General features: G+C 39.1%; 2 protein-coding genes across 3 annotated transcripts in view; one reads left to right on the top strand and one right to left on the bottom strand.

Annotated features, from left to right (window-relative positions):
- The window catches only part of LOC309690623 (hyccin 2), a 52,599-nt gene extending 43,243 nt beyond the window's left edge, over positions 1 to 9,356 (bottom strand). The window contains exon 1 of the mRNA XM_082507797.1: positions 9,124 to 9,356. The gene's annotated coding sequence lies outside the window, so the exon portion shown is untranslated. The remainder of the gene's footprint in view (positions 1 to 9,123) is intronic.
- Positions 9,357 to 12,901: 3,545 nt separating this feature from the next.
- On the top strand, positions 12,902 to 19,920 carry LOC309690626 (CASP8 and FADD-like apoptosis regulator). Of its 2 annotated transcripts, none has more exons than XM_082507804.1 (10): positions 12,902 to 13,171; positions 13,273 to 13,619; positions 13,702 to 13,807; positions 14,063 to 14,198; positions 15,785 to 15,840; positions 15,936 to 15,960; positions 16,140 to 16,183; positions 16,287 to 16,365; positions 17,196 to 17,697; positions 17,790 to 19,920. In XM_082507804.1, the coding sequence occupies exons 2-10, from the start codon at positions 13,333 to 13,335 to the stop codon at positions 17,917 to 17,919; spliced, it is 1,365 nt and encodes a 454-aa protein (XP_082363930.1). In that variant the 5' UTR covers positions 12,902 to 13,171; positions 13,273 to 13,332; the 3' UTR covers positions 17,920 to 19,920. The 2 variants fall into 2 exon arrangements, with proteins under 2 accessions (XP_082363930.1, XP_082363929.1); XM_082507803.1 differs by having other exon boundaries at positions 16,137 to 16,183.
- The last annotated feature ends 863 nt before the right edge of the window (positions 19,921 to 20,783 follow it).

Here is a 20,783-nt window from a genome sequence, read left to right as displayed (position 1 = left end):
ATCCTGGGCTAAAATTAGCTCTGCTGCAGCTGCAGGGCCAGACGTGTTGGGATGGGCCCGTGCATCTAAGTCCACACACACACGCACCCACGCGTACACACACACACACACAGAGAGGTTCCACCAATTAGACAGGGTGAACCACAACACACAACAACACAGGTGACTGCCAACGGCATCCAGCCCCCATCCTGTGCTCATCAAACTGAGACACACAAATGCTTTCAATGCAAATGTTGTGTGTACACAAATCCAGACACAGGATAAACAGGTGCAGTCTGACAAGAGCAGGGTTCTCCATAGTGCCCGTTCAGTTTGATTCTTTACAGTGAATAATCTACAGTGAGTTTGAGTGAACATAATTTTTACACAGCTATTGCCTCTTTTTAAAGTAAATTCCACTATACTGTAGGGCAATTTCCTGTGAAGAAAGTGGAGTGGTACTGTTTATTTTATCATAAATAAAACATGTACCTTGAGGTGATATTCTTGAGATATCAGAAACAATTTTACTACACACAGAGACATGTATACAAGTGAGGAAATTACAGATATAGCAGAAACATCACCTGTTTAACAAAAATAAACAAATACTGATGGCCACCATTGCTACCCTGCAGTGTCACAGTAGATACACCTATACATTTGAAAATCTTAGGTGATTTTCAGAAAACTTGACCCTGATCTTGACCTTGACTCCAAGGTCACTGATATTCAAACTCGTCCAAGATTTTTAGTACCTGCACCTATGGTATCAATTTGAAAGTCCTAAGTGACTTCCTTCTTCAGTTATCGAATTCACAAGATTTTCTCTAAATTTGACCTCTTACGTTGACCTTGACATCACTGAAATTTTTAGTAAATGCACCAAGGGTATCAATTTCCAAAATCCACATCACCCTGTTCTTGAGTTATCGCATTCACAAATTCGGGTGTCTATGCTGTCTGCCCACCCACCCACACACCCAGCCCACCTGCACTGGTGAGTTCCACTGTAACATCTAAGGAAAAGCATTCAGCACAAACCATCTTACTAGGCCCATGTTGGCATATAGCACAGTGTTGGGCCAAAGCTATGCAGCCTTGGTTATCATCTGCCCCACAGATTACATTTTGCTCCATGCAACTTTGTCCTCATCCCTAAATGAAATTCAAGTTGACATGTCACTGTTTTGACACACTGCACATACAAGTGCAAAGGGTCCAAATGAGACACCCAGGAAGTGATTTTTTTAAAAATGCAACCAAGTGCAGCCCATCTCTACCAAGACTATCTTGAAGCCACTTCTAAATAACCGAGCTCCAGATCATATCTCCAAAAAAGATCTCAGATAAGGTTTTCAGGAAGCTCAAGTCCACCACTCACAGCTCGATCTTCACCACAACAGCATCCACAACACTACAGACTGTCTTAATCTGTCAGTCACCCTCATGCCTCTTCCCGTGATACTTGCGTCAGTACATCCAGGTCTTGTGAAAAAGAACCCAAAATAGTTGAGTTCCTCCACTTGAGGCCCACCCACCTCACACTCAGAAGCATACAGCTTCAATGCAAGCTATAGGTCATCAGCCAATGACGTTAACAGAACCATATCATCTGCAAAAGAGAGTAGAGATCTTGATTGTACCAGGTCTGTGGGCTTTCGTGGGCTTTTGCCCAGTCAGTCTATATGCGTTTTATTGAACTGGAAAATGCATGTAAACCACATTCTGGGGTATCCTATTGGGAGGCATGGTCACATTACCAGTAATAACTCAGACATGTTCCTCAGCAGAGTTTGACTCCACCAGCGCTGCCTCTTTTAATATAATAATAATGGTTAAATGGCCAACCTATTATTATTTTTAACATTTAACTACAAATAAGATCTTTGTCTATTATCTATTAATGGATAGATATAAGTGCAAAGCTACTTTGCAAAGCTGGCTTAGGGCTAGGCACCACTGTGCTCCAATGCACGAACACAAGCTACGTGTTAACATTACTCTGCACCACACAAATGCCTACTGTGCTGCATTACATTTACAATTGTAAAACAGGAGCCATGAGGTGGAGGAGAGTGCTTTTCTCAGTCACAAGTTCCCTGACATTTTAAATAAAGACACATGACCACTAATCCCACTACTGGCAGTGTTTTCAGAGCGTGTGTGCCTTATATTTAATGTCACTCTAGTGAAATAGAGGAAAGCGCTCTACTGCTGTTTAAGCCCTCAGTCTTTTTAACAATGAGCAACTCTGAGCTTTCATGACATGCCAAGACCACTGGACTGCCCACAGGCTGAGACCGCAACCCGAGGATTTGGATCAGAGAACTTAGTCCCTGAACTTCCTTCCACCCCAGTCATACTGTATGATCGAGAACAATGTGGACCGCATTTTGGCTCCATTCATATCACTGCAGCAGACTCAAAGAAATTACATCAGCTGCGCATGGCACTGTTCTATGAAATCTGCAAGGGACTGTAGCCAAGTTAATAAGCATTAGCCTCAAAGATCTGGTCATTCTCTTGCTCAGTTACTTTAGGACCTACACATCTTAAAACAATCAGACTAAGTAAACCAATTTTACTGCATTTCAGAGTTTCTCTAAATGTATATTTCATGGGCAAGGTTTATATAAACCCTCCAGAAAACATCACAAGCCTCCACATTCTTCCTTATCGTTTCCATCATATCACAACAACAAATAACTGCCAATAATTCAAAGGCTCCTGGAATCAAACAAGCTTTGGCATCTGCTCAACTTCAGACAGGCGCTGAGTCGTGACTGGCAAGCTAAGCAGGAGAGCGGAAAGCTGACTGAAGGGAAGGTAAAGCCCAGCAGAGAACAGGAACTTCTAAGAATATGATGGCCGAACATTACTGGCCCTTGTCACCTCTCGGTCTCTACAACAGAGGAGGAATCCGAAGCAAAAACGTTTGCAAGCTCCCCCTTCTTAAGGACTTGCTGATTTCTGCTTTACTGTTAACTGATGACTGCACATCAGTTTATGCTTGCTGACAAAGTGTTATTTGTTTATGAGAAATGGAGCAACCAGACTAAACTGGAGATCACACTTAGTTGAATCAGTGCTAGAGCTAACACCACTAAGCCAGCTGTCTGCAGATGTAAGGATAATGCCTGATGTGAAGAAACAAACCCAGGGTGGTAAATTAGTGGGTGGAGGTTTCTGCTCTACTTGTGCTAAAACTTATTATTAAACTAGATGCCCCTCTATACGTAGTTAAATGTCTACCAATTTAAAGGTAGACATTATGGGCTCCAGAAAACCCCAACAGTTGATCAAATAATTAGGGATTCACTCAAATATTCAACTGTTTGGATATTGTGTTGTTGTGTAAATATTGTGTTTTCAACTTCTGGATTGGGTACATGACATCTCTCTCACCTCTCAGAAGCGATGATCACCTTCAGGTCACCTAACTGTTTCTAATTAGTGACTTTGTCATCATCTATTAGCGACCTGTCAAACCTATTTAGTAAAATCTTGCCACAAAAGTGCCTAAGAAAAAAATCTTTAGACAATATTGCTTTGCTACTCGCACTGCTATCCTGCTGGGTTCTCTCTCTCCACAGCTACAGCTGCACCCACATGGAGGTAGTGCATGCCATGTCATGAAAAAAGGTTAAGATGTATCCTATTGCTTCCAACTTTGACTCTCACTGATCATTCCATCCATCTTCTTCCACTTATCCAATTCAGGGTCATGGCAGAGCCTATCCCAGCTGTCACAGGGCAAGAAGCAGGCTACACCCTGGACAGCTCGCCAGTCTGTTCAAGGGCTAACACAGAGACAAAACAACCCTTCACACTTGCAATCACACCTTTTGACAAGTCACAATCACCAATTAACCTAACATGCAGTCATATCTCTAGACTGTGGGAGGACGCCGGAGTACTTTGAGAGAACCCACACAGGGAGAAGGAGAACATGCAAACTCATGTTAACTACGTTAATTCAGAGTCTAGCCATAACCTCACAGATGTGAAAAAGAAATTCAAAAATTGTGATGATATAACTGCAAAAAGACACAGGCACTGTGTCTTAACCTTGCTTTTATATATGACTATAACAAGACAACAACCAGTTGGCAACCAGTTGCGTCAAGTCCTCTGTTGCAAAGAAACGTTGCAGATGAGTTATGCTCACTGGAGCAGACGGAGATCGACTGCAATGTGCAAGCAACCTGTCTGTTAAACCAGACAATTATAACATTTGCCAATCCACCTGTGAGTGATTGCAGTTAGTATGAGTTGGGCCAGGATTCTCTGGAGACAGGTTGCCTCCCACTAAGCGACCTTTGCAATTACCTTAAAAGCAATCGAGGTTGAAGGTGTTTCATGCTCAGTCTGTCAGAGATCAATTAGCTGCTGCAAGTACTTCGAATCGGTCACCAAATGTGCACAAGGAGGAGGTTGCGGTCCTATTTTAATTCTAGTGTGACTGAGCCATTAGCAACATTTCTACTTCTTTGGTTTTCCATTTAATGTCAATGTCAATTTTTAAAGTATGAAAAACACAACTTTCATTATGCACTAAAAGCCTTGTTTGTTTTCTCAATTTGCCATTAACAGTGTATAAGACAGGTTTGAGCATGGTTGATAAATACCTGCCGGTAATTACCTATTCGCTGTGCCTGAGTATAGCGGCGGCTTAAAATTTAACTTGATCTAACGGCACAACTTTATCAACAGAGGTATGCAAACATAGCAGTCAGTGACAGAAATGCACTAAAGCAGGTGAAAGCTTGTGACACTAGTATCAACCAGTCTTACTGTACAAAAGAACGAAGATAAAGCCTGATATTGTCTCACATGGGAATAGGCAACTTCCCTTAGGGGATAGTACAGTTAATCTTACACAATCAAAACATTCACACAGACTCCGCAAACATAAAAGCAAATACTGCCAGCAAGCACCACCTAAATATAAACAGGGACGGCTTTAAATGTTTCCGCTTCAAGCACATGTAAATGTCTTTCACATCATATCAGACAGGTTTGACACAGGTGTTTAATAAAGAGCTGGTACAGTGATGTGTTCTCCCTTTGTCTCATATTTGATGCAGTGTCCACAAGCACTGGTTATTAAATGTTCTGTCCAAACAGTATGTTTAACAGTTCCTATATATGTCAACTATATGTGTGTTTTAAAGGCTTTGGGTATTTTCTCATACACTTTTGTACAACTGACAATTTAGAAGTGATGGCTGCTTTTTTAAGATGCAATTCATAAGTAAAACAACTACGGCATTAATGTGTCAGTAAGTCAATGAATGAATTGACAGAAAATTACTCAACAACCACCTTAACTCATTCACTGCCAGCCATTGGCAGTGAATGAGTTAATAAGAAATTTATCATATTAGCAGATATTAGTGGCTATGATATCCCACTGGATAGTAGGGCTGGGCGATATGGCCTAAAATTCATATCGCGATATAATTTGAAGCATGTGCGGTAACGATATATATCGCGATATATTCTTTTCTTCTGTATAACGTATTTTCCACACTATAAGGCACACTTAAAATCCTTTAATTTTCTCAAAAATCGAGAGTGTACCTTATGTATGAATTCTGGTTGTGCAGAGTTTTTGGCTTTCCCCATATTTCAAAAGTGCTTCATCTCTTTGCTATGACTCTCGGCATAATTTGCAGATGATAATGGTTGTAGCCACTGTGATGCTTTTGACCAAAACAGGCGCAGCTTGGTGACATCATCAACATATGCTATCGCGATAGAGCAGTATAGTCAAAATCTCTATCGTTGGCCAAATTTATATCGTTTCTATCGTATATCGTTTATATCGCCCACCCCTACTGGATAGCTCAGCATATTTGGATTTTTTCAGACACCCTTCCTGATTTATGGCCTTTTCAAGTGATTCATATCTACTCCCAGGACATAACCAGCGATCTTTTGCTTGTTAGGTGAGTGTGTAAACCCATACACTATGTATCCATTTAGATCAAATAAATAAAATGTATGACTTAATATAAACCTTTTATCTTTGGGTTTTGAATATTTGCTCACCTTCTGAATACACTTTAAGATGTTCAAAACTACAGTTTGGCTTTCACGATACGACAAAAAGCTGTAATTATGCGACAATGTTTAACAGTGCAACGATATATGTTGGCTATACAGATGCTATTACTTTCTGCTTTATTTGTAACAAAAAAAAAATACTATTTTGAACATTACAGCAACCATTAGGTTCATATAGATGAAAGTTCCTAATCTATGTCAAGGAATGTTTTGCAGTGTTTTTAATCACATATTGTAAGATTTATTGGTCATCAATAACTTTAACACACATTTACAATATTCTCTTATATTTTAAACACTAAGTAAATAATCTGCAGGTAAAAAATATTGTTACAGCGATATATGCATGATGGTTAAATTCTGTGCTGATGCCAATGTTAAAATTTTGTTAATTTTGTTGTTTCTGTGTAATTTATTTCCTCTTTTGTACAAAAGAAACAAAGAAGCCTTCATTAAGATTAACTGTAAAGTTAACATCAGTGAACATTTAGGCATCACAAAACCAATGTGAAACACGTGGCCGTGATTATACATCAGTGGATCCCTACGAATACTGGTAGCTGTAGGAGTAGTTCAGCACAAACATCATGCGTCTCGGCCTCTCATGAACTCATGTTGGAGAGATTCACTGTACATCACTGAGACAGCCAACACACTGACAGAGCTCATACCTGGCAGCGCAGTGAATCAACCACCCCGCGGCTCTCTCTGCATGCCAACCACATATCCAGCTGACTCAAGACCGCACGCAACATGATAAAACGGACTCCTTTGAAGACTTTAAAGTATGCGTAGAAACCAATTTAAATGTTAAATAATAGCCAACAAAAACAAAAAGGCTCTAATCTGAAATCCCCACATATTCAGACTCTACAGGGAGGAATTGTGAGGTTTCTTGTCTGCTTGTGGACTCATAGTGACAACAACAAACATGGTGATGCAGCTCTTCTCTGCTGGAAGGAAAGGAAGGGCAGGGGGCTGCCTGCCTGTGTGATCCTCTGGCGCTGTGGGTGAGTACAATGGAAAATAGTCCCCATTGCTAATCCATGGCAGGCTAATTACAGCTTTGATCCCCTAAGCGTGTGCATCACTGTTGGTGGGTGGGAAGGAGGCAACACACTACTGGGCTCAATACCGTTATGGCAAAACTGGCTTGGCTCAAAGATGTCTCCATTTACTCACAAACGGTGCAGAGGTGGAACCAATATGCTGTCAAATCTTACATACACTATATTAATACAAAGGTCATAAGAGTCCTTAAACCATCAGCCAATAGTTTTATGAGCATACAATCCTTCATCGAGCAAATCCACCAGCTTCACAATATGATCCAAAGTCACCGACAAGGTTACCATTTACTCCACTGAGCAGCACATGAAACCCAACTCCTGGAGACATGAGACACAGATTAAGTGGGTAACTGGAGTTTCTGTCTAAAATAGGCCGCTGCTCTGATGATAGCCTAGTCCCAAAACACATGGTGGTGGAAATACAGCAAGGCAGGAGGAGGACAGAGGAGGATGAAGGCTGAGGATGAGCAGCAGATAACTTGGAATTATCTAGAGCTTGAGCTCCACACCTTTGCTCATTATGCCATTAGTGTAATGGTGGCTTATTAGCCTAGACCAATATCACTCCAAGCAGTATCCTTTTAATTTACTGTTTGCTGTCTTGAGCCACAGCAAAATGTCAGTATGGAAGAAGGAATGTAAAAAGTAAGACACAAACATGCTTAGCTTTATGATCACTTTGAAAAACCTCCACCATCTCCAGTTCATAACCTGTGCTGTTTTAAAGGAGGTTTTTGTGGGTTTTCAAGTGGCTTGCATTAGTTATCCCACTATCAATCAGAATCCCCCTCCCCATCTCAATGATGGCCATTTGATGTGTATTAATAAAGCATATTTAAATGTAGGTGCAGTTACACTAATACTGCTTGGTTGACACTCAGTTCCAAGGCACTTGGGTCAAAGCATACAAATAGACCTCAGCACCCAGTTTTGTTTTGTTTTTTAAATCCAGCCTTACTTTAGTTTTAGTAATTTTTCCTCATGATCAGCTTATCAGTCATCTATTAAACAGCTTGAACAGCCCTAACCTCCATGAATGATGCTATATCAATAAAGTTTGATTAACTTATTGACTGATTAATTGATTGAGCAGCAGAGGCATGTATTAGGTGAATTAGCAGAGCATTGTTTAAGTTATTTGTTCATACCTAAGCCATTCCAGCATATAACTATAGGAATGCATCTATGACGGGACCTGAAATCACCTTGAAGCTGCTGCAAGTTTAAGGTTATTATGGTATAAATGCACACACATAAACAGACTGGCCATGCTAGCGTGTTTCTACACATGGGTTATTTATTCAGAAGCAACGAATCCGCCTTAAAAAAAAAAAAAAAGTTATAAATGCAGTCGAGAGTTTTAAACCTGGGACTTCCGCTTGTTTGTTTGTTTGTTTTTTTTGGTTTGTTTTTTTATAAAAATATCAAAATAAAACCGTTTGTTAAAAAAAATATGCTGCAACGTATTGTGCGATTCAACTACGTATAAATTTATGTTTGTATAAATTGCGGTGGATACATGTAGTTGGCGGGGTAATGTCACAACACAATTACTGTTTAACCTTAAACACTGAAGACACCGTGCAGTCCTAACGGTCACGCAGCTATGTTAGCCAGGTAGTTAACTGCTAGCAAACGGTTGCTCCGACACTGCCACGAAGCCTGAACCTGTACGCCAACGTTAGCTACCTTAGCTCGGCTCGAATGCCGTTAGCACGCCTGTTACAGTCAGCAGCTGTTGGACATCCTCGTTTTTCCATCAGTCGTGACCAGGCCGGGGCTGCTGACTGCTGCCAGCCTGGCTCCAGCCCAGAGCAATCTGCTGTGTGGTCCTTTTCCTAAAAGACACCCCGCAGACGTTGAAGCTTCCTTGCCGCGGTTTTACATCCACATCAACACAACAACTGTGCTGTGATGTTACAACTCATCAGCAGCAGCAGCCCCGGTCTGCGACTACCTGGAAAATCCTTCCTCTTGTAATAGTAAATTCAATACTCACTCGAACTGAAGCTGGTTATAGTGATGCTACACAGTGGCTCTTTTGGGGAATCGGGAACCGTGTTTGGTCAGAGCGGTCACCCAGGTCGTGTATCTTCCCTTCTTCAAATGGTCCCTCGCTCCGCCAGCAGTACCTCCGTATGATCTCTCCACACTGCAATGATGGTGCTGAGGCACAGCGAGACACGATTGGCCAGGCTGAGCGGAACTCAGTGAGCTTTGGTAAGCAGAAATCTCCGGCGACCTGCAGGGGGAGTAGCAGTGGTGCGTTCAAGCCCGTTGGAAAAGTTACAATCAATGGTTTAACACGCTCATATTGCCACAGATAGCCGTTATTTTATTTATTTATTTTTTTTTTTAAATGTGTATGATTATCCCTTCAGAGTCTGAAACCCACCATAAGCCACTGAATCTGTTTAAGAAAGAAAAGATAAAAAGATTAAGATAAGAATTTAATATCCCGTTGTTACAGCAGTTAAAAAATTAAACCGAACAAATATATGAGATGTGATATCTTAAATAGCTGAATGGTATGCAGCTCAGTAAAACAATACAGCATGACAAAGCATATATCTAGAGAAGGTAAGACTATTGTGAAATCAGAATAAATACAGCTTAATAAATGTAGTAAAACCAGCATAGCAAATACATAACTTAAACAAATATTCAGAGCTTTGCTGTTTAATTTTTAATGAAGAATAATTTAAATTACATTAAATTAACTTTAAATTGTTACAATTTAAATATAATGTTACCAGACAATGTATGAATAATAAAGGGACTTATTATAGCATATTTGCCTCTGACACAGATTTGCCTCTGTGCAACAGGGCAAGCATGACTGTTTTGTTCCACAGTATGAGGGTCCACCTACCCCTTGCTGCAACACTCAGTGGGTGAAAGGTGTTAGACAGGAAGCTGTTTCTAAAGAGTTTATTTTTACAGAGTTCAGTCAGGCTTCTGGTTGAACCTCGAGAGATTTTACAGACAGAGAAGCAGGATTATCATCCGTAGTGGTTCAGTGTTTAACGTGAGGCTCAAATCTCTCAGCACACGACTATCCCAGCATGACACAGCATGATACACACAAAATCCAAAGAATGAACTAATGTCACTTTGTTGTGGAAAATGCAGTCATAGGCGTTCAAACGGCCAAAAAGATTATTTGCTAAGGGAAAAAGTCAGGTTATTGCAAATTATGATCCAGTTAAGTGATACATTTATATTTTTTCCAGCTTGTATGAGAAATTTATTTTCTCTCTGGTAAAAACAAAGAAACAATAAAACAAAACAAAACAAAAAAATCTATTGCAATGACAAATTCATATAGCACATTTAATTGTATGTAAAAATCAAAATGCTTAACATAGAAGCAAAAACACTTTACAGAGAGTTAAACACAGTTAAATTTAGGCCTGTGAGAAAAAACAAGGTTTTTAGTCTGTTTTTGGATTAGACAGAGTTGTAACTGACCTCAGCACCACAGCTATGCCTGATTTAGACTTCCGCGGGAAATCTGCATCATAACTTACAATGTAACCTCGAAAAGTCCTTTAACCCTTCGCAGCAACCTTCTAAATGACATGAGGTGCACCTCCCAAGACATGTAACCCTACGTTGGGGTCGATGCAGCCGACAACGATTGAGTGGCGTGTGGAAGGTTGCAGCTGACAGTTAAAGGGGGTTTCGTCATAAATTAGACTGTAAACATTTCGCAGAAGTCAACCTTAACTGAAAACACCCTCACCGCATTTAGATCTAATTTTGTAACTGAAGAACTAGGTTCTCTGTGAACCATATTCGTGTCCTGATTATTCCATATTTTTCAGTGCTTTTAAAAAAAATCTGCAGACAGTATATTTTCTTTAGTGGCAGATGTCGAAAGTTTTACATGTGCAGGTCTAGGCACGGTGGCACATACCTCTGCAGTGAAGTATGTAAACAAAAAAAGTACGTCAACAAAATAGCCGCAAAAGAATATATATATATATATATATATATATATATATATATATATATATATATATATAGTTTTAAAGTAGAAAATCCCACACCGTGCAAAGGCAAAACAATAGCAATCTTGCACAATTTTGCAAGGTGCAAAACGTCCTACCCTAAGTAGTTTATGTACATTTCTGCTGTCACAGAGTAATTCCAGCACAAATTTAAGTAGGTATGACGGTCTGCCACTTAACTTTGCCCATCACATTATCACTAAATCTTAGCTGTTAAAATATGCTTCTAGCTGAGATTAACAAAGGTAGGACGATTTGCCACTAAATTTTAGCTGTTAGTATGCTTGTAGGTCACACTCACAAAGGTAGGATGGTTTGGCACTTAATTTTACCCGTCAGAGTATTTTTCTGGCTAATAATCACAAAAGTAGGACGGTTCGCTACTTCATTTCGTGTTGGGCGCATGCGCAGAAACAATGGGTAGTGTCACTACCCGATCCGTACCGGAAACCCGATCGGTACCCCGCATGCGCAAATCTTACGTCACTTCCTCTCTTTGCGACATTCAATATATTTGAATGATGCGGTTAGCGCCCAGTTAGCTCCTAGCATTTCTCAACAGCTTCTCAAAAATTGGTGGTCTTAACTTTCTTTTGCTTTGTAATTACAATATCGATAAAATCCCTTTAAAACTATCCAACTTTCATAAAAAAAATGCTTCTTTCCTGGTCATTGATTTATAAACACAATTTTTCTCCACATAGATACTATATTTGGAACAATAGAGACATTTTATACAAACATAAATCTGTGTTTTTAAGTAATTGGTTTGATAATGGGATTCATCGTGTTGCACAACTTATAAATCCAGCTGGAGGTTTACTCTCTTACTCAGAATTTTTGAATACATATGGTCTTCCTGTACCACCAAAGGAATATGCCATAGTGTTTGATGCTATCCCTGCTGGGGTCTTAATGTTGTTTAGAAATCTTGTTGTTAGTGATTTGACCCCTTTACCACTGGATCCTGCTGTTACTTATGTCGGTCAGGTGTGTTTCCCTTCTGTAAGGAGGAAAAACAACCGTGAAATACGAACTCTGTTTCAAAAAGACAGAACTTGTGTCCCAACGGCTGTCGCCTACTGGAATAACTTATACCAGGACTTGGAATGGGAGAAGATTTGGACCTTACCGTCGAAATTTCTATTAAATAACAAAGTAAAGGAAATATCTTTTAAAGTTATTCATCGTTTTTACCCAACTAGGTCTTTTCTTGTACGTTATAAAAAGGACATTGATGTTAACTGTACATTTTGTAGTTGTGTGAAGGAAGATATTTCTCATTTATTTTGGTCATGCTTATACACGAATCTTTTCTGGCAAGAATTTTGTGTTTTTGTTGTTTCCTTTATCCTTTCTGAGTTCTCTCTTTGTTACGAGAAAATATTGTTTGGTTTCTTTAAGTACCCCATGCACAGGGCAAACGAATTTTATTTGATTAACTTATTGATATTATTGGCCAAATTTCATATACATAAGTCGAAATTTTCTAACGCAAAACCATCCTTTCGGTGCTTTTTAAATGAAACCAAACAATATGTTAAAAACCATACAACATTCTCAAAATCAAAAAGCTGTCAAAACCATAAACCTATGTTCCCTGTTCAATATCATGTGATTCTATAATAGACTGTGTCTATTTTGCTTTTTTATACGAACCCCCTGACATTGTGTTTGCTATTTTGTATTTGTATATCTGTATTTTGTGCTTTTTCAATTTAAAAAAAAAAAAAAAAGGATGGATTCCCAGAACACCTCTCGTGCTTCCGCCATGACTTCATTTGTGGGTGTGGTCTGCTATTTTTCTTTGCTTTCGCTTTACGTTGGATTAGACAGAGTGCGTTGCGCAGTTTTTGTAAAAGGACAGAATCAGGAATTACTTATATGGTATTGCTTGTTAAGCGGATCCTCGCTGGTTTCGTTTTAAGTTGGGGAGTATTTGGTAAATCCCCTTCCTCGCGTTTTTAGGCGGTGCGTCATCCTATAGTTTTCCTTCTTCTGCTTTGCTACGTGTTTGTTGCAGGACTCTTTTCGGTAAGGTCTCTCTATAATTTAATAACTATCCATTAGCAATGACTTATTATATTTTCACGACTTTTTGTGGATCTTAACATTGTGATTATTGTGACCCACAGGCTTTGACTATAATTCTTTATTAAGGGCTCATCTCCTCTTAAAGTTTTACCAAAGTCCACATGGCTGTTCCGGATCAATTTCAGCTACTTGCTATAAATGAAATCGCGGAAGCTCTCAGCAGCAATGAACGCAGTAGGCTCTTCTATTTATGTGAAAGCTTGGACACGGACCACAGTGTGGCTTGTATGAAGGAGATGCTCAGATCAAAAGTGACGCAGCATCAAAACGCTCACCTGTTTCTGGCAGAGCTCATGTGGCGTTTGGGGCGTTTGGATATCCTAAGGAAGGTGTGTAAAGTCAACAGGGATGACTTGGAGAGGACCAGACAAATGGTCCCACGTTTCAGGTAAGACATCCTTTAAGATGAGCTGATGAATTGTAAAGATTTGAAGAATCGAAGTTAACAGTGTTTGTTCCACTTACTGCAGAGTATTGATGACAGAACTAAGTGAGGAGCTGGACACTGAAGATTTGGACAGTATTAAATTCCTGTTAAGCTGCAAATTATCTCGTGAAAAGCTTGAGAAGACAAAGGTAAAAACAACAACAAAAACCCCAAATGAATGAGACATGATCTTGTTTTCACTCATTTTCAAATTTATGTGGGTGGGGATTTATTACTAACAGCATTAACATGGTAATTTTAATGTAATTTAAATTATTATTAACATGGTGCAGTCAATGATGGGACCCCCCCCCCCCAAAAAAAAAAAAAAAAAATTAAGTAATTAATTAATTTAAAAAAAAAAAAACATTTTAGACATTTTTGCCATTTCTTTTGTGTTACAGAGTTTTCTGGATATCATTGTTGAACTTGAAAAGCTGGATTCAGTCTCTCCAGAAAGACTTGACTTCGTAGAGGACTGCTTGACAAACATTGGCAGGATCGATCTAGTCAAAAAACTGACCACTTACAAGAATTCAGGTCAGTCTGTGTTTCCCTTTTCGCTTTATATACCGAAGGGCTTGAAATAGCATCGCCACGAGAAAGGTTTGTAACAGTTATGCAGTGAGAAGTGGGAAACACTTCCCTACTAGTTACACAGAACTGGGTTAAGTTTTATGTTCCTCATCAGTATAGCATACCCGAAACTATCGATACTCACAATCACTCATAATTAATGCAAATATCTATTTCAGTATTTCAGAAACTGCTGATCTACTTGGATTTTCCCACGCCACCATCTCTAGGGTTTACAGAAAACGAAACAAAAACAAGAACTTATCCAGTGGGCGAAAATGCCATGTTGATCTCAGAGGTCAGAGGACAAGGGTCAGACTGCTTCAAGCTGATAGGAAGGCAACAGTAACCCAAATAACTACTCGTTACAACCAAGGTACCCAGATGAGCTCTGATTGCGCAACAGGTTGAAGCTTGAAGGAGATGGGCAACAGCAGCAGAACACCACACCAGGTGATTTCCATGGGTTCGCCAAAATTGGACGACAGACGATCAGAAAAATGTGGTCTGGTCTGCCGAGTTTCACTTTCTGATGGTTCAGATGGTAGGGTCAAAATTTGGCTTAAATAATAAAAAAGCATGGATTTGGATCAATTGTGCTTTGCATTAATGGTTCGTGCTGTTGTTGGTGGTGGTGTAATGGTGTGGGAGATATTTTATTGGCACCACAGCCTACCTGAGTATTGTTGCGGATCATGTCCATCCCTTTATGACCACAGTGTGCCCATCTTCTGATGGCTGCTTCCAACAGGATAACGCGCCACACGACAAAGCTCGCATCGTCTCATACTGGTTTCTTGAACATGACGATGAGTTCACTGCAATCAAATGGCCCCCACAGTCACCAGATCTCAGTCTGATAGAGCACCTCTGGGATGTGGTTGAACGGGAGATTTTCCACATTGATGCTTAGCAGCAAAGTGTGACGCTATCACGTTGTCATGGACCAAAATCTCTGAGGAATGTTTTTCCTTCACCTTGTTGAATCTATGCCAATGAGAAGAATGGAGGCAGTTCTGAAAGCAAAAAGGCATCCTACCCAGTATTAGCAAGATGTACCTAATGATGTGGCTGGTGAGTGTAGTAAGCAAAGAATAGGAAGTTTATTACATTTTCCTCACCAAAAACTCAGTATTAAGGGTAAACACCTTTTTTTAGTTTGTGACGACCTGTTCTGAATGTAGCCTTCCTTTGGCCCTTGTTCACCTGGGACTGGAACCCTTGACCCAAAACTGGATAAACAGCTAATAACATGAATGGATGGATGGACTTTTTTTGTGACTGTGCTCTGTTATAATGTTCAACAACTTTGACGCAAAAGTTAAAAGATTATGATCATGAAAAAATGACATCCAAATGCATTTCAGTTTTATTTAACCCCTGCAACCACAGCAGTAGGGTAGATTCAATTTTCAGTACTAATTTAATGCTGTTTATTTAACGTGTTGGCTTGTTTCAAATGTAATAGGATAATTTTTCTTTAAACAGTGACAACAATAGAACAGCAAACACAGAGACATTATGTATGTATATATGCCTGTCTTTTACAGCTGGGGCACCTGAACAGCAGCGAAATTTGTCTCTGCAGCAACCCCGTAGAATTTCTGTGAGTGAGACACTTTGCAGATGTTAGTTCACATTTCCCATAATGTTTTCTCCACTAAAACCATAAAAATATCTCCTCTTTTGTTTCCTCTACAGCATGTTACACAAGAGCGCTGCATTGGTAAGTCTAGCAAAATACCACAGATGTGTAGCCTAAGACTATATTTTTAATCAAAATACCTTTTCATCCCCATGAGACTGATATCTAGTCTCACAGGGGCTTTACAGCTGGAAACCCCCTGTTGGCCCTGGTGTTTACTTTCTTCTTCTGTTAACCATATCACTCTTTGTTTGCAGTAGGAGTGAGCCCACGATCAGGTGCCTGCCTAGAGCCGAGCTCTGAGGTGAGGATTCCCCTCCTTCTCTGAGTATTTTGATTATATTTTCAAGTGTTGAATGACTCAATTGCATTTACGACATTTCCCCACAATCTCATTTGAATTTCAGAGTCAGCCAGATTGCTATAAATTTAACACTAATCCCAGAGGACACTGTGTGATCATAGACTGCGTGGGTAATGATGGAGGTGAGACACAAAGCACTTTGTACTTTTCTACTTAAACGGAAGTACCAAAATCACAGTGTAGAAATCCTTAATTAGAGGTATAGTCGTGCATTTATAATTCTGCTGGGGGAGAAAAATAAAAGGATGATCACCACATGCTGTAGTAGGTTTTAAAGCTGATGCATCATTGTGTACGCCGGATAAACCTACAGTTATACGCTTATCTGTATTCGATGTATTATTGGGTAGTTTCCAAACGAGGGACCAGCCCCATCCTAGAAAAATTCTTAATGGGAGAAGAACAAGAAAACTATTGTGCTACTCAGATTTGTATTTCTTTGGGAATTTCTTTTATGTCTGCAGCTTTCGTGAAAAGGGAAGCTCATTTTACTTATTTGTGGTTTATTAACAGTTGTCAAAATGTAGCTATTTTAGAAGGCAGGGGAAATTCAAAGGCTGTGAGCTTCTGAAAGAAAGAGCAATGTGTTGTATTTTATAAGCCTAACGTGTGTTTTATTGTAGCAGTATAATTATAAAAAGTCTGTTGTAACTACAGCTGAAACATAAATTTAGTGTAATTCAAAAACAAACAGTGTAGCACAGTAGCTCAAATTTAATTAAAAGTGCCTTACAGCTGCATATAACTGCGTAACAGGTTTTTACGTAGCAAGTTTTTGCTGTTAAAATGTGCATTTTAATCATTGTATTAAGATCATAAATGTTCACCTACCCTTTCAGTAGTTTTGGTTGCCACTGATCTGTGTTTTAAAAATGTAAAGCTACATTTGTCTTTTTAAATTATTGTCAAGGTGATGCTTAAATTCTCGTTTCATCTTTGCTCACTCCTTCAGAAAAATTGGAACAAACATTTAAGGCGCTTCGCTTCAGCGTGACTCTCCACCAGTATCTGAGTTCTGATGAGGTGTTTTCAGCTCTCGAAAATATTCTCGATAAGATGGAGAAACTCAGAAATGATAGCTTTGTGTGCTGCATCATTAGCCGTGGCACAGAAAGTCAACTTTTGGGCACAGATTCGACTGGCAATGGATTTTCTATCAACGAGGTCAGGCGTCTTTTCAATGCTAACAGATGCCCGTTGTTGGCGGGCAAGCCCAAACTTTTCTTCATCCAGAGATACAACGTACCTAAGTTGTCCCTGCGCCCCAGGATGAACCCGGACGATGGGCACCTCGAGACAGATGGCTGTGATGGGGCTGTCACAGCAGCTATTCCTATGGATGCAGATGTGTTCTGGAGTCACTGCTGGACAGATGAGTGTCAGCTGGAAGAAGAGGAACATAGCTCTGTGTATGTGAAGGCTCTGACAAATGCTTTAAACAAAGCCCAAAACAGGTATAAACACTATTTAACTTTACCTCATCATCATGGAAGTTTTCTTATAAGTTTCTTATAAGCTAAACTGTTATTTGTTTGTGCTCTTACAGGAAAATTAAGATTGATGATATTCAAATGGAGGTGAACAACGTCATCTTTGAACACAGCAGAAGTAATCCTCAAGCCAGCTACCACCTTGATGTAAAACACACCCTGAGGAGAGATCTGTACTTACAATAAAGAATTTATTTACTTTTTATTTGCTAAACACCGTGAAGTATCTGGCACCAGTACTGGTGTTACAGATAGGCCTTAGAGTCACTGTGCCTCCTCAGCTGAATTGTGCTGATACCCTTATGTAACTAGATGTTAAATTCAGTTAGTGTGGGGATGAAAAAGTTAAACAGCCACACTGATAATTAGTTAAGGCAGCTCGAACTCAAGTTAATTATTTGCTTAGCAGTAACTTAGTGCTTTTGCAGCACTGAGGCCACCGACTTTGGAGCGGAGGCACCTGTTCAGGTCCTGTTTCCTTGTGATAAAAAAAATAGGACATTCATCAGCTTGCGCAGCTAAACTATACTTGTGGACTTCTTAATCTTTGAATGCAGGTGTCTCCATCCCAATGCCCCGGGTCTCCATAATCATGCACCTAGCCGTGAAGTCTGCCCTTACAAACATTTGTGGAAAAAATGGGCCATTCTAAAGAGCTCAATGGTACGATTGGAAATGAAATTTTTAGGGACCAAAGCAGCTAAGCCATGCAGCGGCTGATCGGCTAAAGTCGTAGAGTGCAGTCGGGCTGAGGTATATAGTGCGTTAGAGTCACTACCACACTGCTGACTCATTAACTGCAGAGCTCATCGGGGATTAACTTCACAAACATAGCAGACATAGTTTGCTTTGAGAACACAATCAATTACACATAAATGACAGCATGAAGGCTTCTCTGTCTTTTTATTTCTGTTTTTCGCTTTATTTTATTTCATTTTTTTATGTAGCAAATGAGTCAAATGGCCCTCAATCAAGTTTGTTGCCCTTCCAGTTGTATACTACGGCTGACAGTGTCAGACACACAAGTATTGATGCAGCTCAGAACTTGCTCAAGAAGAACGTTTTTTATTGCGTATATAGTGACACCTAATGGTCATATGTAGTCATGACATGTTATAGTTGGAGGTAAAAACTGAAAACTTTAAATGTGTATTTATTGTTATTATTAACTTTAATTTTCACCCAGCGTGTTGGTGCATGTTTAATAATATATGTTGTGTTTCAACAGATTTATAATTTTAGCAGATAAATCAACTACAACAGTTCCCAACGTTAACTCCACAGGCAGCAACATTTTAAAACGTAACGGTTTACCAAACAGGACGCCCAGTCATCTGGACTGTGATGAAAGTTACAGTGTATGGGGGGAAAGCAAAAAAAAAGTAGGCTTAAATCTTAAAGATGACTTGCAATATTTATTTATACTCCACACTGTACATTTGTGCATTTGTAACATTTTTTTTTGTCTTGTTGAAAACAATCTGAGCTAATTTGTACTTTAAATTATTATTTTTAAAATGTATGCAGAAACCTTGAAAATTTCTCTTAATGAAGGAAACACTATCATGCTTTTTTTAAGTACTTATATATATTTATGTATATGTAAATAGAATTCCTTCTAATTCATGTTGTAATTTAACCCACTACTGTAGTTTGTTTTTGTCACCATGTAAGTACATTACAGTTTTTCGTTTGTTTTAAAATATGTATCTATGTTAGTGTGCTGCAGTGCAATTGGAAGGATGCTAACATAGTTGATACAAATTTAACATTTCATACAAAGATTTTTGTATGAATTGAAATGTTAAATTTGACATCCATAAGCTATTTTTCACCTTTAATAAAAGTTAATTGTGTTGTATTTAATATTGCATCTGAAAAAACATGTTTGCATAGTCTATATGTGTTTTTTACTTTTATTTTTAACATTTTCTATCATATTATGACATGTTGTATTACAAAAAGGTTAAAAGAAAAATTAAAATAATGACTGGTACAATGGTTAGATTTGAGCATCACTTGACCTTTTAGAAGTTCAACTCACCGAGGCCATGTAGTATTTTATTTCCCAAGAAACTCTGGAATCACAGAAAAGCAGTGACATCACATGTTATGTAAATGTAAATGCCCATGCCTCCACTTTGAACAAAGAGTTCTGCAAATAAAATAAATAGTCTACAAATCGAACCTTAAAGACCCCTCATTACGCTTTTTAAAGATTCTGCGCACAATTGCCATCAATGTGAAATTAACGCGTAATTATTTTTCTCTTTATGACATATGTTGACCTCTTTTTCACAGACACTGTGGTACTGTCCACTTTAGAACCTGCTGGGAGCATCAAAGTTGGATCCACTGGTCTCAGTAACGCTGACAGGCACTTCTGCAAGAAAATCACAAACCATGTGCAGCTGCACACTGCAGATTCTGTCTTCCAATATCAGTTATGCTACATGTAAAAAATGAAAGTATACATAAATATAATGAAATATGCTGTGGTTCTGTAAAGGCGAAGTACAGCAGTACGAAGTGAAGCTCTGGAAGCAGGACTAGGTTTGATGATGCTGACCTCTCCAGGCTTCCAGCCTTGAGTGCTGCCATATGAACTTTATTTACTGGAATAGTATGAAAAACGCTATGAAGCAATGATGAAACATTTTCTAGTTTAACAAACTATTTTTTAAAAATTAATTAAATATACTTTGAATGTCTATATGTGAATGTACAGAGGTATTTGAAGGTAAATGTACATATATGCACACAGGCACACAGAGAGAAAGACTACATACATAAATATTGTAGTATAAATATAAAACAATGGAACACAGATTATGTAGGTCTGTGAGTGTAATGGTGTCTGTGGCTGTGGTACAGGTATGTTTAACTGTATATCTTTGTTGTATGCATATGAATGTGCAGGCATGAATGCACCTGTATGCGTATAGAAGCCATTGGCTGGCCATTTAAAAATGAGAGGAATGTTGCTGTCATAAGAAAGGAAGGAGAGATAAGATCATATAAGGTTATACTTCTTCCTGCTTCCTTTAGAG

Source organism: Aulonocara stuartgranti, assembly GCF_965226115.1.
Source record: "Aulonocara stuartgranti genome assembly, chromosome: 16".
Lineage (NCBI taxonomy): Eukaryota > Metazoa > Chordata > Actinopteri > Cichliformes > Cichlidae > Aulonocara > Aulonocara stuartgranti.
Note: the sequence above shows the minus strand (reverse complement) of the source record. Positions and strands in the feature narration are given on the sequence as shown.

Bases quoted from the DNA above. Each gene is read 5' to 3' on its own strand.
- LOC309690626 (XM_082507803.1), top strand. From the start codon at position 13,333: ATGGCTGTTCCGGATCAATTTCAGCTACTTGCTATAAATGAAATCGCG. The intron at 13,620-13,701 runs GTAAGACATCCT...CACTTACTGCAG, and splicing joins CAAATGGTCCCACGTTTCAG to AGTATTGATGACAGAACTAA. The intron at 17,698-17,789 runs GTATAAACACTA...GTGCTCTTACAG, and splicing joins TTAAACAAAGCCCAAAACAG to GAAAATTAAGATTGATGATA.